The sequence below is a fragment of the Hyperolius riggenbachi genome, chromosome 4, assembly GCF_040937935.1.
Source record: "Hyperolius riggenbachi isolate aHypRig1 chromosome 4, aHypRig1.pri, whole genome shotgun sequence".
NCBI classification, from domain to species: Eukaryota; Metazoa; Chordata; class Amphibia; order Anura; family Hyperoliidae; genus Hyperolius; species Hyperolius riggenbachi.
The window spans coordinates 273,595,640-273,612,595 of NC_090649.1; the positions used below are offsets into that span (position 1 = coordinate 273,595,640).

General features: G+C 42.8%; 1 protein-coding gene across 1 annotated transcript in view; it reads right to left on the minus strand.

The window, feature by feature from the left end:
• Positions 1-5,437: 5,437 nt before the first annotated feature.
• LOC137504774 (piggyBac transposable element-derived protein 4-like) overlaps positions 5,438-16,956 on the minus strand; it is a 49,852-nt gene continuing 38,333 nt past the window's right edge. Inside the window, exon 3 of the mRNA XM_068233362.1 lies at positions 5,438-5,847. Coding sequence (XP_068089463.1) covers positions 5,438-5,847 — 410 coding nt within the window. The remainder of the gene's footprint in view (positions 5,848-16,956) is intronic.

Here is a 16,956-nt window from a genome sequence, read left to right on the forward strand (position 1 = left end):
CATCTCTCCATAGGGGATTCTCAGCAAGGCTTTCATTCTTTACAAAGATATTCCCTAAAAAGGATTTAAAGAGGAGCTGTTAGGTATAGGGTCTCAGAGAAAAAAAACACATATCAGTAGCTAAATATTGGCTCTACTTACCTTACATATGCATTTCACTGTCCACGTTTGGATTTCACTGAATTTTTATATAGTATTTGCAGAGAATGATGCTCCTGACAGCTCATGGAAGGTTCCAGGTTTGTCTGTCTCCTATGAAACCAATTGTGATGTCATATCCTCCCTGCTTCCTGATGATTCCACTCACAAAAAAGATCCTAATGGTTCATGATCTGGACAACACTACTGTGCAGTGAATATTAATTAGCCATGTGGCTAGGAACAATAGCGGACTCATGCAGTATACTCTAACAGAACATGTGCCCTGTGATTTTTCAGTGCTGTGAGTTTAGGCTGCTGTTACAAGCTGCTGTAACATGAGCCTGTAACTTCCCACTGTGAAAGCAGCCTTAGGGCGTGATAGGGAAATGAAGGGGAGGACCCAAGGTAGTGCAGTGGGGAGAAGAATCAGCCCCAGAATGCTTTGCAGTATCTGTTATGCATCCTGCCGGCCTCCTTAGGAGCTTGGGAATAAAGAGGCTTGCTGTTCAGCACACATCAAAGTAAAAGTAAAAGAGATTTTTAACTTCACTATTGCCTTTTTGGCTTCCTTCTAAACTGTTTAACACAGGAGAATAGAGGTTTAAATTAGCTTTTGCAACCTGACAGTTACTCTTTAAACAATGATGCTGGCCAGCTTCCCTGCTTGCTACACAGTTTTTGGCAGTTGAACAGAGCAACTGCCTTTCACTAAGCGATTTTGAAAATAAATAAATCCTTGAAAATCCCCTATGAAGAGATGGACTAGTCCAAAACCTGTCACCTCTGTCAGATTTCTACTACCTACTGTAAGTGAAAGCAACATAGGTGAAAAGTAATTTATGGCTCATTTTACTCTGGAAAAAAATGTACTTCTTATTTGTACATGTTTGGCCAAAAATTGTAAAATTTAAAATATGTGCATAGTGCCCCTTTAAAGAAAACATGTAAGTAAAAAAAAAAATAAAATAAAAGTTCCCCTGGGGGTTACTTACCTCGGGTGGGGGAAGCCTCTGGATCCTATCGAGGCTTCCCCCGTCCTCCTGTGTCTCACGGCAGTCTTGCTGTGCCCCTCTGGACAGCGGGGATGTAAATAATTTACCTTCCCGGCTCCATCGCAGGCGCAGCATCGGCTCTCCGCTCAGAGATAGGCGTAAATAGCCGATCGCTGTCGGTCCGCTCTACTGTGCAGGTGCAAATCTCCTGCGTCTGCGTAGTAGAGCGAACCCGACAGACATCGACTATTTCAGCCTATCTCCGTGCTGAAAGCCGCAACAGCGCCCCCGCTGGAGCCAGGAAAGGTAAATATATCAAGCCGTGTCAGGCTTGTCAAGCCAGGATTGCGGGACGCTTCGGAGGAGCCAATGCTGGATTGCCTACAGCTACAGGAATGGGGAAGCCTCATTGGGTCCCTGAGACTTCCCCCTCCCGAGGTAACTTTTTTTTTTTTACTACAGAGTCTCTTTAAAGTGTATTAGAGGATTTAAAATAAAAGTTTTATACATACCTGGGGCTTCCTCCAGCCCCATGCACACGGATCGCTCCCACGCCGCCGTCCTCAGCCTTCTGTATCACCGGTACCAAGTCAACTTCAGCCAGTCGTGGCCAGTCTGTGCAACAGAAGTGCACTCTCTACATACCCCTCCGTCAGCCCGAAGCCCCAGGTATGTATGAAACTTATTTTAAAACGTCTCTGGTTTTCTTTAACCTTACATATCTTACATTGGAGAGATAGGTAGATTTACTTGAAAAGTCTTCTAGCCTATGTATTATGCCTAGACTGTACACCACAACTAATTGTACTGTTAAACTCTGTGCCCCTTAACAACTAAACCATACCTACTACCGTTCACTCCACATTTTCTTTTGTGATAGTCTCCCTCACCCTATATAGCAAACATTAACATGTACAGTAAAGTTTTGTATAAGGTCGTTAAGTTTTCAGTAAATAAGACTGCTACTTCTCTTGCAATTCCCCACTCTTGTATGTACACATACATATAGTCTTCTGAATTCAAAAGAGACATTCCAGAGGTGTGTTGCAGGGAAGCCAATCGCACACAAATAGCCGAACTGCGCCGTGGCTGAAAGCCCCGGCAGACATATCCCCAGAGTGGTGTGGGCGTGTTGTTTTGCCTTTTCCCTTTTCTTACTGATGATGGATAATCATGGCAAGGCCTCACATGTCACCCAGCTGCTATTCCTAATTGTTCTGTCACAGGAATGCATCACAGGAAAGAAATGTACACTGGCCCTTCATTTATTCAATCAAGCTAAATGCTCAAATAGTACCCATCTAACAGGTTTTGGGAGTTACAACTCAAATCGCATCTGAGAAAAATAGGAGACTTGTTTTTTTTTTGTATTGTTCATGTATTGGTTTATTCCATAACAAAGTACTTTAGGAAACAGTCTACAGATACCCATGACAATAGCTTAGGAATGAAACGGCAGGTCTTACGTCAGTAAACTTTTAAGCTTTATTTAGAACTATGTGTTTCCCATGCGTCTCTTACGAGCATATGCACAGCAGTACGCAACATAGACAATAAAGCTGCTAATATGTCTGTGTGCCGGGAAACAAAACTGCTGTATATTGCAGTTTTATTATTTTATCTTTAGTATGAGGTGAATGCTGATCTAGGACAGAGGCGGCCTTAAAGGACACTGGGCCTGGGGCGCGTGTCATATGCGGGGTCTAGAACCAGGGTATAGTTGCCCCCACTATAGGTAGCCAGCTATAGGTGACCCCAGTATAGGTAGCCAGCTATTGGTGCCCCCAGTATAAGTAGCTAACTATAGGTGACCCCAGTATAGGTAGCAAAGTATAATTGTTCCCAATATAGGCAGCCAGCAATAGGTGCCCCAATATAGGTAGCCAACCATAGGTGCCCCAGTATAGGTAGCCAGCTACAGGTGCCCCCAGTATAGGTAGCCAGCTATAGGTGCCTCCAGTAAAAATAGTCAGCTATACGTGCCCCCAGTATAGGTAGCCAGACATAGGTGCTCTCAGTATAGGTAGCCTTAAAGGAAGCCCCGTGCAACTAGCAGGAGGGGGTAGCAGCGCAGGAAGAGGGAGCAGAGGGCACACAGCAGTGGGGAGGGGGTGGGGCCTCCTTTCAGGCTTCCTATACTGAGAGCACCTATAGCTGGCTACCTATACTCCGGGCCTTTCCCATAGCCTAGTCTTGCTGCCATTCTTTCTCCAGTACTCATTATGGAAAACAAGCCTACAGGGAACTGTGGCTGATCGAAGTCCAGCTACAGAAATGACGATAGCCACGCCTGATGGGGAGGGTGATTCCCCTGTTCCGCCAGCAGGTCTATAATCCTGGCTGTGCTTAAATGCACAGCTTGGTGCATGGTCATATAGGTAGGTATGTGGCTACACAACTGTACAAAAAATACAGTATGAGTATCCAAAGTGATAGAACAGTACATCCAAGCTTAATTTTTCAAGATGGGCACTGTAAGGAGGCAGGTAATTCTGAATACAATGCAGGCTACTTTTAGACACTGTGTCAAGCATGACACAGGTTGCCTCAAGGTGCTCAGTGTCCAGGAGGCTTCAGGCACAGCTGGCAGTAGACTGGAATCTTTCTTGGGATCAGTTTCTGGAACAGAATCATACAGAAGTTTGATCCAGCAAACCAAAACTGGATTTTTAAATTTTTTTTTGGCTCCAATCAGCAAATTGCAATTTTCACATGGGTCACATGAAAACAGTGTGTTGCTGCTTTAGGCTACTTACACACTAAGACGTTGCGTTTTAGGGGACGTTATGGTCGCATGGTGTGTATGGTGGTGTTGAAGTTGGATGTCAGATTGAGCTGCGTTATGCAGCTCTTAAAGCAGCTGCTCCAGGTTAGTGATAGGAAGTCCGGATCTTTTTAAGGATTCGGATCATTTGAATCGGATCATTGAAAAGATCCGGATCTTTGAACCGAATCATTTTACTAGGGAAGCAGACTGGGTGAAATGACTAGCAGGACAGGACTTTCCCTGCACTGTACATTCTGTATGTTCCTGTTTCTTCCAGACAGACATCCACTGTGAACCGAATCTTTCATTGTGATGATCCAGATGATTCGACTCAAAAAAGATCCGTATCAAATGAACGATTCGTTCATGATCCGGACAACACTACAGTCCTACCACGAGTCTCTGCAGTGCAGTGAATATTAATTAGCCATGTGGTTGGCCGCGGAGGAGGAGGGGAGACCTCCTCCTCCAACATTACTGAGCATGTGCAAGCAGTCTAACGCTGCTTAGCCCAGTATAACGTACAGCATGCAGCACTTTGTTTAAACGTGCTGCGTTACTATGTAACGCAACGTGGGCACTGTGAACAGCACAATTGATTTTACAGTGCTGTGAGTTAGGCTGCGTTACTGGCTGCTGTAACGTGGGACTTTAACGTCCCACTGTGAAACCAGCCTTAAAGCAGCAGGGTCAGCCATACTATGCCAGGAAAATGAGAACAAAACAAGAAAACACTTTTGACTTAAAGTTACTTTTATTCAACCAGCAAGTCATTTTTTTGACGGGAAATGACATAGGTGTCTCTCAAAAGATAATAAGACGATGTACAAGAGGCATTATTGTGGAAAAGAAAAATCTCATCTTTTACTTTTGAGCAAAAAAGTTTCCGGTCCAAAATTATTCATACCCTTCTCAATAATCAATAGAAAAGCCTATTACAGCAATAGGGATACATAGGAAGTGCAGAAGACCAGCTTTTTGCATGTCTCCACAGGTATTTTTGCCCATTCATTTTTAGCGATGAGCTTCAAATCTTTCAGGTTGTAGGGTATTTTTGCCATCACCCTGATCTTTAGCTCCCTCCACATATTCTCAATTGGATTCAAGTCAGGACTCCAAAACGTTATGTTGTTGTCTGCTAATCATTTCTCCACCACTTTTGCTGTGCATTTGGGCCATTGTCATGCTGAAATGTCCACTGGTGCTCATGGCCAAGTTTCTCTGCAGACTGCCGGATGTGGTTGTTGAAAATCCTCATGTTTTGCTCTTTTTTCATTGTGCCATTTACTGTGATTAGGTTCCCTGGTCCATTGGCTGAAAAACACCCCCAAAGCATTAGGTTCCCACCATCACGTTTGACCGTGGGAATGGTGGTCTTTGGGTTTAAGGTTTTTATATTTTTTATTTTTTTTGAAGGAAACATTATTGTGAGCAAACAATTCAAATTTTCTTTCATCTGACCATAACATAGAAGACCAGAAGTCTTCTTCTTTGTCCAGATGAGCATTTGCAAAGGCAAGGCGAGATTGTGTGTGCCTTATCTGGAGAAGTGGGGTCCTCCTTGGTCTGCATCCGTGGAACCAAATAGTGTGCAGTGTCCGTTGGATTGTCTGCCTTGAGACATTGCCACCGGCAGAGCCCAGATTGACCAGGGTGGCCTTGGTGGTAATACTTGGATTCTTTTTACTTCTCTCACAATCCTCCTGGCCAGCACTGGTGTTACTTTTGGCTTCTGACCACGTCCTCTGTGATTTCCTACAGTGCGGAACATCTTGTATTTTTGAATAATACTTTGCACTGCAGCCACTGGAACTTGAAAACATTTAGCCTTGTAGCCCTTTCCTGACTTGTGAGCAGCCACAATGTGCAGCCGCAGGTCCTCACTGAGCTCCTCTGTCTTAGCCATGACAGTCCACAAAGCAACTACAGAGAGCTGCCGTTTTTCACCTGTTGAGTTGATTAAAACAGCTATTCCCAATTAATCAGGGTAATTAGGATGCTTTAGAACAGTTTGGACTATTTGGAATGGTATACAGTGATGGGAAAAATGATTTGCCCCCTTCCTGATTTCTTTTGCATGTTTGTCACACTTAAATGTTTCTGCTCATCAAAAACCATTAACTATTAGTCAAAGATAACATAATTGAACACAAAATGCAGTTTTAAATGATGGTTTTTATTATTTAGTGAGAAAAAAAACTCAAAACCTACATGGCCCTGTGTGAAAAAGAAATTGCCCCCTGAACCTAATAACTGGTTGGGCCACCCTTAGCAGCAATAACTGCAATCAAGCGTTTGCGATAACTTGCTACAAGTCTTTTACAGCGCTCTGGAGGAATTTTGGCCCACTCATATTTGCAGAATTGTTGTAATTCAGCTTTATTTGAGGGTTTTCTAGCATGAACCGCCTTTTTAAGGTCATGCCAAAACATCTCAATAGGATTCAGGTCAGGACTTTGACTAGGCCACTCCAAAGTCTTCATTTTGTTTTTCTTCAGCCATTCAGAGGTCGATTTGCTGGTGTGTTTTGGGTCATTGTCCTGCTGCAGCACCCAAGATCGCTTCAGCTTGAGTTGACGAACAGATGGCCGGACATTCTGCTTCAGGATTTTTTGGTAGACCGTAGAATTCATGGTTCCATCTATCACAGCAAGCCTTCCAGGTCCTGAAGCAGCAAAACAACCCCAGACCATCACACTACCAACACCACATTTTACTGTTGGTATGATGTTCTTTTGCTGAAATGCTGTGTTACTTCTATGCCAGATGTAACGGGACACGTACCTTCCAAAAAGTTCAACTTTTGTCTCGTCGGTCCACAAGGTATTTTCTCAAAAGTCTTGGCAATCATTGAGATGTTTTTTAGCAAAATTGAGATGAGCCTTAATGTTCTTTTCGCTTAAAAGTGGTTTGCGCCTTGGATATCTTCCATGCAGACCGTTTTTGCCCAGTCTCTTTCTTATGGTAGAGTCGTGAACAATGACCTTAATTGAGGCAAGTGAGGCCTGCAGTTCTTTAGATGTTGTCCTGGGGTCTTTTGTGGCCTCTCGGATGAGTTTTCTCTGCGCTCTTGGGGTAATATTGGTCTGCCGGCCACTCCTGGGAAGGTTCATCACTGTTCCAGGTTTTTGCCATTTGTGGATAATGGCTCTCACTGTGGTTCGCTGGAGTCCCAAAGCTTTAGAAATGGCTTTATAACCTTTACCAGACTGATAGATCTCAATTACTTTTGTTCTTATTTGTTCCTGAATTTCTTTGGATCTTGGCATGATGTCTAGCTTTTGAGGTGCTTTTGGTCTACTTCTCTGTGTCAGATAGCTCCTATTTAAGTGATTTATTGATTGAAACAGGTGTGGCAGTAATCAGGCCTGGGGGTGACTACAGAAATTGAACTCAGGTGTGATAAACCACAGTTAAATTTTTTAACAAGGGGGGCAATCACTTTTTCACACAGGGCCATGTAGATTTGGAGTTTTTTTTTTCTCACTAAATAATTAAAAACCATCATTTAAAACTGCATTTTGTGTTCAATTATGTTATCTTTGACTAATAGTTAATGGTTTTTAATGAGCAGAAACATTTAAGTGTGACAAACATGCAAAAGAATAAGAAATCAGGAAGGGGGCAAATAGTTTTTCCCATCACTGTAGAACTTTGGATTTTCCCACAGACTGTGACAGTTTGTGAAGGGTATGAATAATTTTAGACTGGACACTTTTGCTCAAATGTAAATAAAAGCTGAGAAATGTTTTTTCCCCCACAATAATGCCTCTTTTACATCATCTTATTATCTTTTGGGAGACACCTATGTCATTTCCCGTCAAAAAATTACTTGCCGGTTGAACAAAAGTAACTTTACGTCAAAATTTGGCAGGGGTATGAATAATTATGGGCAGCACTGTATAAGTAGATAACTACTTGCTCTACTTACAAAACAGATGCATTGTACTGTCCACATTTTAATTTCAGTGAATTTTACATAGGAAATAGAGAATTCTGTTTCAGGCATTTGCCGTCTTGGATTTCCTCTGACTGAAGCCAATACTGATGCAATTTCCTCCCTTTTTTTCCTCCTAGAATCTGCTTTGTCATAGCTAGCTTGCTTTGTAAACATGTGAGCACAGAAAGATCAGATTTCAGCCTTCTGTTACACTAAACTGCCCTCAGCCAAGTCAGTGGGGAGCAGGAATGGGAGGGGAGAGGATAAGCTACCCTCTCGTCAGCAGTATACCAAATAGAGCTAGTCTGACTGAGATAAGATATATTACAGCTAAAACTTTTCTGATTAGATTAGGATGCTTGCAATGCAGGGTAAGGCTGCAAAGCTGCATAATAAACACAGAGCAGTGGGTAAATGGAATTTGATTTTGTGGCTGACGATCCCTCTAAGTTTAGGAATTAGAAGTTCTGTGAACACACAGAGTTTTTTTAAGAAATCGAGGCTCTCCTGCATTTATTGTTACTGAGGCGCATGCATATTAAAGGGACTCCGAGCAGTGCAAAAACTATGGAAAGATGCATATCATTTTAAAGCTCTCTTTCTCCTCTTTCCAATGATATATAAAGCACCACCCTACGTCATTTAGTTTTCGCTATTTTCGCGATTGAAATTGCCGCGGCCGCGATTTCGATCGCGAAAATAGAGAAAACTAAAAGGCGTAGGGCGACGATTTAGGTGTCATCAGAAAGAGGAAAAAGAGAGCTTTAAAATGATATCCATCAAGCCATAGTTATATTGTATTACACAGGACGACACTTTCCCCAGTGTCAGCAGCTCCATTCTGCTGAATGCAGCTGCTGACTTTGACAAAAAGTCGCCCTGTGTAATACAATATAACTATGGAAAGATGGATATCATTTTAAAGCTCTCTTTCTCCTCTTTCTGACGACACCTAAATCGTTGCCCTACGCCTTTTAGTTTTCTCTATTTTCGCGATCGAAATCGTGGCCGCGGCAATTTCAATCGCGAAAATAGCGAAAACTAAAAGGCGTAGGGTGACGGTTTATATATCATTGGAAAGAGTAGAAAGAGAGCTTTAAAATGATATGCATCTTTCCATAGTTTCTGCTCTGCTCGGAGTCCCTTTAAAGCAATAGCATAAATTCTATGCAAACTCTTAACCCTTGAAACTAAAGCCTTGTACACACGACACTTCTTATAAAGAAAAAGTAGCTGAATGACAACAACGAGCTACTGATATAGGGTATTTAGCCTGGCGAACCAATTCAGATGATTATTGGGCAGATATTGTGCAAGTTGACCAGTGTGTACAAGTCGTTGAAGCTACATTGTTGCAAAGTATAAACAAGTCGTATGAAATGTAACGTTCGTTTGCACAGTGTTTTTTTATGACGTGTGTGTGTGTGTGTGTGTGTGTGTGTGTGTGTGTGTGTGTGTACGTTGTTTAAACTACTTTGCGTTTCTTTTTGGCAGAGAATGTCGCTTGAGCGTCGTTGCTCGTTTGTAAATTTAAAATGATCAGAGCTCTCTCAGTGTGTTCCAGTACTGCTATGTAACATTACTGTGCATCTTCTACCTCTACCTACAATAGCTGACCTGTTAGGTTTCATTTATCTGTACCTCATCATCACAATCATTATTAATAATAATAATAATAGCACAATGACCAGTAGAAGCCGGAGGGAAGCTAAAATAGGCAGAAATGCCAACATGCTAATGTAAATGACAGTTGGGGGGTGTGGGAGGAACTTTGATAAAGGCTATCTTGTTAAGCATAATTTTTGATGTTGCATGTAACTTTATTTGGAATGTTACACTGGTGTGGATTGTTTCTTCCATGATTCTGTCTACCATTTCACTTATCGGAAAAACCAGCAACAGTTTTGTAAAAAATAAAAAAATAAAATATCAGAGGACAGTGGAAAAGCAGTTCTCTACTAAATCCATTTTAAAGTGATGCAAGCTCATCCAAGCACGGACAGAGCATACATTGTATTGCATTATATTACTCTGGGTATAAACATCTCCTGCAGTACTATTAGATTATGTAAACAGAAGCAGATTCTTCTATGTAAAAAGAAGGCAGTGAACTGTGAAATGAAAAGCTGCAAGGAATGTTTTCCTACCCAACTCCACCTCTTCTAGAGCTTGTTTTTCACTCACCAGACGTTCCATGTATATGCGTGCGTGCATCAGTCTTGCAAAACATTCTGCAGTTGGCCTGCACTATGTGTTCTGCTCTGCCTCTGCTTTCTTTAAAAAATAAGAAAGACAGAGACCAAGTACTGCATTCCTTAAACTAACAAAACAGCTCTGTAGTGTTCCGAGTATAACATTGACAATGTTGCTGATCAACTGGCTGAATTACATTAACCAAACGGCATATTGCAGAAAATAAAGTTGTTTTGGCCACATTCAATACAGTAGAATCCCTTTATCGTAAACTCCAAGGGACACGACAAAGTAGTTTACTGTATGAGAAATTGTCATACTCAAGCACATAAAAAATTCTATGCAGTGGTCCCCAACCTTTTTTGACCTAAGGACCGGGGGGAGGGCGATTGTTCTACAGACACTGTCAGTGCATAAAGTCCTGGCAGCTCCAGCCCCTAACCATACTCAGCAGTGGGCCGCAGACTGGCAGTTAGGGATCCCTGTTCTATAGTACTGTATCTTAGGCTCGGTTCAAATCAGCTTTTAGCTGCGGATCCAGCCGTACGATTCCGGTTTCCGTTCTGCTGAACTGACAAAAAAAAAAAAAATGCAGCAGAACCCAATTTTCCAGACTGTTTCACTTAGCGGAATGGAAAACAAAAGTTTGCTTTCTTATAACAGAAAGAATTTGCGATAATTCAGGTTGGAGCGAGCTCTGAGATGTCTCCCAGTGCATCACTGCTGAATATATGTAAATTACCCATTGTTGCCCTTAGAAGCTAAACACACCTCCAGATCCGCTGGAATGCAATGTGTCACCTTGTTAATTTGTACAGAGCCATAATAATCTAACATGCATACAGACTGTTTCAGATTGGTTGATCCTCATTAGTGCATGGCATGGTTTAATTTGGCTCTATGGAATAGGGCTTGAAACACCACTCAGCGGAATGGAAACGGAAGGTTTTGCAGCAAAATAGGAACCAATAAAAACTGACTTTTTACAGCACATTGGCTGTAAAAAATGGACCGTTTTCCTGGATCCAGGTGGCTGGATATGTACGGCCCAATCCGGGAAAAAACGCAAATGTAAACCAGGCCTTCATTCAGTCACTGATTTGGACTCATTTTTTGTTTTCAATGCTTCAGCAAGCGAGCACACACATCGTCTAAGCTAGATCAAAATGCAGTGCTCAATATGCAGGGATTTACATGGAATAATCACACAACAGCTGGCACAGGAAACATAGGTCTCACCAATAAATGCAGGTACAGTACTGATAGTGTGCTCCTCTGTCCACATTTTTATGTAGCCTGCCCACCAACCTCAGCTCAGATGTCTCCTACTGACATATGACACATGCACCCGCCCACTATCCACTATAGCTGGACACAGAACACCGCAGGGTCTAAAAAAGGTTTAATATAACCAACATTCTATTATATCAGAGTTTACTATACCTGGCTTTACTTCTATATACTTCTAATGGTGCTTGGCAGAGACAGGGACCTGCACATTTATTTTACCATACCCGAATGTTTACTATATCAGAGTTTACTATAACAAGTACTAATACTGTACCAACTGCCCTTGTAAATTGGCTATTACAGCTCCCTAGGTTCCTGAATTACTTGCTGCTCATGACAGAGCTGGGACAGGGTCCGCCAGCATCCAAGGCTGAGGCACCAAAGTGCACCCCTCCATCCCTGCCACCCCAGCCGTCACACACTGATTGCTATTAGACTAAGAGGGCCACAGGGCCCACAACCTACCCAACACCTTAATATCTAGTTATATGGCTTGCAGTCACTGCCATGTATCTCCTTTTCTGATTTCTTTCTGCTTCAAATACAATTAGGAATGACAGCTGAATGAATTCTGCGCCCCCTCCTACACTGCGCCCTGAGGCTGGATCCTCTCCAGCCTATGCCTCGGCCTGGCCCTGGCTCATGATGTATTATAACACATCCCTGTACTTATTTTTTACGTTAGTTTAAAAACTTTTAAAATACTATTTTTGCCTACAGTGGAAATATGAGACAGTAAAATAACGGATACTATATATAATGCAATTCTGTCAGTATCACATGTGGACTCTACACCAGGGTGGTCTAACTTACCTCAAACCTTGATCGGGCAAGGCAGTTTCTTCTATTTTCTGTTGCTATTGCTTTAGTACCTCCTGTGTATGTATTCTACAACTGCATATCTGTCTTTGAACAGGTTACTTGTCTTGTCTCTGAATTTGGCTGGGAAATCAAAGCCTATTGAAATCAATAGGCTGCTTTAAAAACCACTTGCAAAATAAATTTAAAAAAAAAATCCGGTCGGCAGCATTTTTTTTTTGCTTAAAGAGAATCTGTATTCACAAAATGAATTATAAACAAACATCCCTGCCTGTTTGGGGTCATCTCCTAGCCCCCTCTGTATTATTTTCGCTGCTCTCCGCTTAATAAAGAGGGTAAAAAAAACAGTTTTATAAACTGTTTTGTAAACAGAAAAGATGGCCACCAAAACAGGAAGTACATCAGCAGAGCAGTGAACTCAGTTAATACACATTGAGTACACAGAAAATTCAGTGAGTTACACATTGAATTCAGTCTCCAGAGGTTATGTGCAAGTTTTGAAAGAGCTCTGTGTGTCAATGAAGCATGACAAGCTGCGTCAGCTCTGCACTGGTTTCAGGCTGACAGGCAGCTTCTTCCTCAGCTAGCTATTCTTTGTTCAGTTTATCAGTCTGTGTTTATCAGCCTCACAGATAGCAGACAAGCTGACAGTGAGAGCAGGGAGGTTGTTTGCAAGGAATAAAACATCACAGGAGCACTGGAGGGGCGTGGAAGGGGTTAACTTGTTCACATTACTGAAGAGTTGGCAGCCTTCCAGACACAGCCGACAAGTCCGACAGGGGAAAGATAAGCTGATTTATTACAGAGACAGTGCAAGTAGAAAGTGCTGCAGTAAGCCAGGGCACAATGGAGAAGTCTTAGGAACTTGTAGGCTAGGAGAAATAATGTTAACATTTTTGTTACAGAGTCCCTTTAACGCCTGCGAAATGCAAATCCCCATAGCAGTGCTAGAGGATTTGGATGTGTACTCACATCAGAGAAAGTGCCGCCATCCGATACTGAGACGGATGCTGGCACAATTGGAAATGGGGCCTAAATCACGAACCCTGCAGGAGATCCGGATATCTCTGTGCGCATGAAAATTTGTGCCAAAGCCACTCAGTCTGTCCTAAACAAGCCCCCTCCAGCCAGCACCCATGCTATTCAGTCAGACAGCTAGTGGTTTATCTGACTGTTCCTCTCTCATCCGGCCCGTCTTCCTGCTTGTGACACATACTCCTGTCTTTGATGCAGCCTGACTATTCTTGATCCTGATCCTCTGTTTTCGTCTTCTGCTTGTTACCTTGTAGCGAACTGCCTGTTCAGACCATGAATTGTGACTGTGTTTTATCAGTTTACTGCTTGCTTGACCTGACCTCAGAATCTTACCTTAATAAAGTCTGCTATCTGCCTGGGACTGTGTCCTAGTTGTCACTGGCAACAAAGAATATCACCAATAGGTGTGGTGGTACATCATACCTGCAGGGTGCTGTGGTGAAATCCAGGTAGTCACAAAAGGCACATACACACGCTTGAATGATGTCGCCCGTCAGAAGGGGGATTGGAACTAATCCCTCAGGCAAGATCACTGGGCTGAGGCTGTACAGACACGCATTCAGCCTACAGTCTAAAGATGCGAAATGTAGCAATGCAGGGGGGACTGACAGAGCGGCACAGACGTGACGTCAGGTGGACCGAGCAGCTACAACAAACGGCTGTTGGTTGGCCAAGTTGATCGATTTTCATGCAGCGGTTGGGAGCTTCTGTAATCAATCTGGGTGATTGGCAAAGACAGTGGTTATTGGTGTCTCGGTCGGCTTTAATCTAGCTTGTGTACGAGAGAGCCCTTGTCAACCACCAGTGGGAGATTCAACAGGCTAATATCCATCCTAACAAAAATGGACTTTACTGAGGTTAGAAAAGCCCTGTGGTCGGGAAAGGGCAACAATAAACAAAGGAAATTTAAAAGGGTTTTAAGCAGACCAATTCAAAAATGCATAACAAAGTAAGAAAAAGCATGAAAGGCCTTGCCAAAATGTGTGAAAAACAATACTGCAAGGCAAAATTTCACACAAAAACATTAGGGCTTGTTCAGAAGTTAAGCCAAATTGTGCAGTAACTGCTACAAATACTTATAGTACACTGCCTTCATCTATCCTGACCATGCAAACAGGCGTGAGCAAGCGATTATAACAACTGCATGCAATGGCTAAGGAGCAGTAAACTGCTTGCCTAGGATGACACCAGGAAACCGTTTCTCAAAAGAATTGCATGCAACATGAACACCACAACTACCGCACTAAGCCACCAACCACACTTAACCACCACCCACAATTGCACTACTGCTCACACTAAGCCAGTGTGCACAGTTGTGTCAGTGCGTAAAGTATGCATGGACACCTGCAGCTGTACGCGCACAACTGCCGCAGTAAGCCAACACACACACACACACACACACACACACACACACACAACTGCTCTGCCTTCACACTAAGCCAGCGACCACAACTGCGCCTCCCACAAAAAGCCACCATCCACAGGTGTTTCTGGGTCCGTGCATACCTACAACCTTTGGTTAGTATATAGGATCACTGTATGAACACTATGACCAGTTGCTAAGTGAATATCGCCCTAAAATGACTGCAAGTGACACAAAGTCAAGAAGAAGTGAGTCTACAACCAGCCAGCAGCAACTTAGACCATTACAGGTCTTTTCCTCTAAAGTGAACTCTTCCTCTTTCAAATAGTAGGTTAAAAGTTGATTCAACCTTGATACAAATACCAGTATAACTTATGTTGGAAATAGATAAATAATTTTTGTAACTGAATTTTGTGAAATATTACCTTAACATGCTGGCTAGTCAGGAATGAGCTAGAAGTGCTTTGTGAAGCAGCACTTGGCGAGTTACCCCTGCTTTTCCCCATTACCTGCAAACTTATTTATGTTACCACTTTTAAAGAAAAGAAAAAAAAATCTCACACATCAATTTATGACAGATTCTCTTTAAGTGGTGCACTTTCATGTTTCCCTTTCTTTAATTGTTCATTCAGTAGGTGCAGCTCGCTAGGGGAAACAATCTAAGACATAGTCCAGATGGAAACAGGAAGTAATCAGTGTGCTGGCTTTAATTATAGTACTGCACTTCCTTTGTGATCCACAGACAATTGATTTAATATAACCTATAATAACCTCCTGCTCACAGGCTCACCATAGACTGCAAAAGACTTACGTTCAGTTCACAACAGACAAAGCATTGCATTCGAATCTAGTTATAGTAAACCTCTTGCTATTGTAAACTCAGTACCCAGGTCCAGGCTCACCACGGGGCTCACCGCGGCTGAACGGGAGAAAGCAGGAGGAAGGTGAGGGACGCATACGTCCTTATGGGGCTGGAAGAAGCCCCAGGTAAGTAAAAAAAAAACAAAAAACACGCCATTATGACTCAATGAGCCTCGGGTCCCCCACCGCTTAGTTTCATTTTTGGTGACTGGCTCTCCCCCCGGCTACTGTGTCTGTGCGGCCCTGGGCACGTGCGTCATCAACCTGCGCATAAGCAGTACGAGAAAATCGCTACTGCGCCAGTACAGGAGCACAATCGCTGAGGCCCACGGCCAGGGCCGCTCAGGCGCAGTTGTCGGCGACAGAGCCAGATGCCGAAAACGAAACTAAGCTGCGGCGGGGGACTCGAGTCTCGTTTAGTACCCGCACGGGCACAGGTCGACTGCAGGGGGCGGTAGAAGTCCCAGGTAAGTAAAACTGGTTTATCCTCAAAACCCCTCAGCTGTCGTCCACAACCCCCCCCCCCCCCCCCCCCCCCCCGAGGTTTAAGTTTCCCTTTAATGATTCAGACTTCTTTTACACTGTAAATCGCAATTCTGATTTCTGAGTCCAATTTTCACTGGATGCTAGCAACACAAGAAGAAAAACAAAACACAAAAACTGCAGCATACAGGACTTTTTTTTTTTTTTTAAATCGCATAAAAAAAAAATCAGACTCGCATGCAAAAATCGGAAACAACTGTAGTGTAAACGAGCCGTCAAACTGTGTGATTTCTGAACATCAGGTTTCCTGACGGTTCGGATAGTGAAGAAAGAGTAAGTCTTTTTTTTCGCGGGCAGTTGACAGGCAGAGAAATGCCTCTCAACTCTCACAACTGCTTGCTGCTGCCTGGTAACTATTTGCTAAGAACACAGTTCAACTGCCCGTGGAAAAAGAGGACCAAGTAACATTTCACAAACTGATGTTTCTGTATTGAACTGCGTATAGTCCCACTGGCCACAAGGTGTATCCTTGCAATGTTTGGATATGCAGATCAAAGTACCCAATCAGGTTATGGATGGAACACAGGTTTTTGTTGTGAGCCAAAAAGTGCCAATGCATAGCACTGCACTCTGAAAGATAATGGCTATCAATGTAGTATGAACTGATCACTATACGATCCATATTCAATAAAAGGAGGGATTGATAGGCTTGCTGTATTAAGTCCTTATTGGCACATCACTCCCTTGCTTTAAACTCTTAAAGAGAACCTGTACTGAGTAAAATTATTTAAGATAAAAACATGAGGTAACTTCAAATGAACATTACATAGTTACCTTGCCATCAGTTCCTCTCAGAAGCTCACCATTTTCTTCTTACAGTGATTCCTTCCAGTTCTGACAACATTTTGTCAGAATTGAAATATATCAGTTGCTGTCAGTTATATATCAGTTGCTGTCAGTTACAGCTGAGAGGAGAACTGATGTGTCCATGTTTCCCTATGGCTCAAGTGGGCGATGTTACAGTTTGACAGTGAGCTGACCAGGAAGCTGTTATGGGGTAATAGCCATTTTC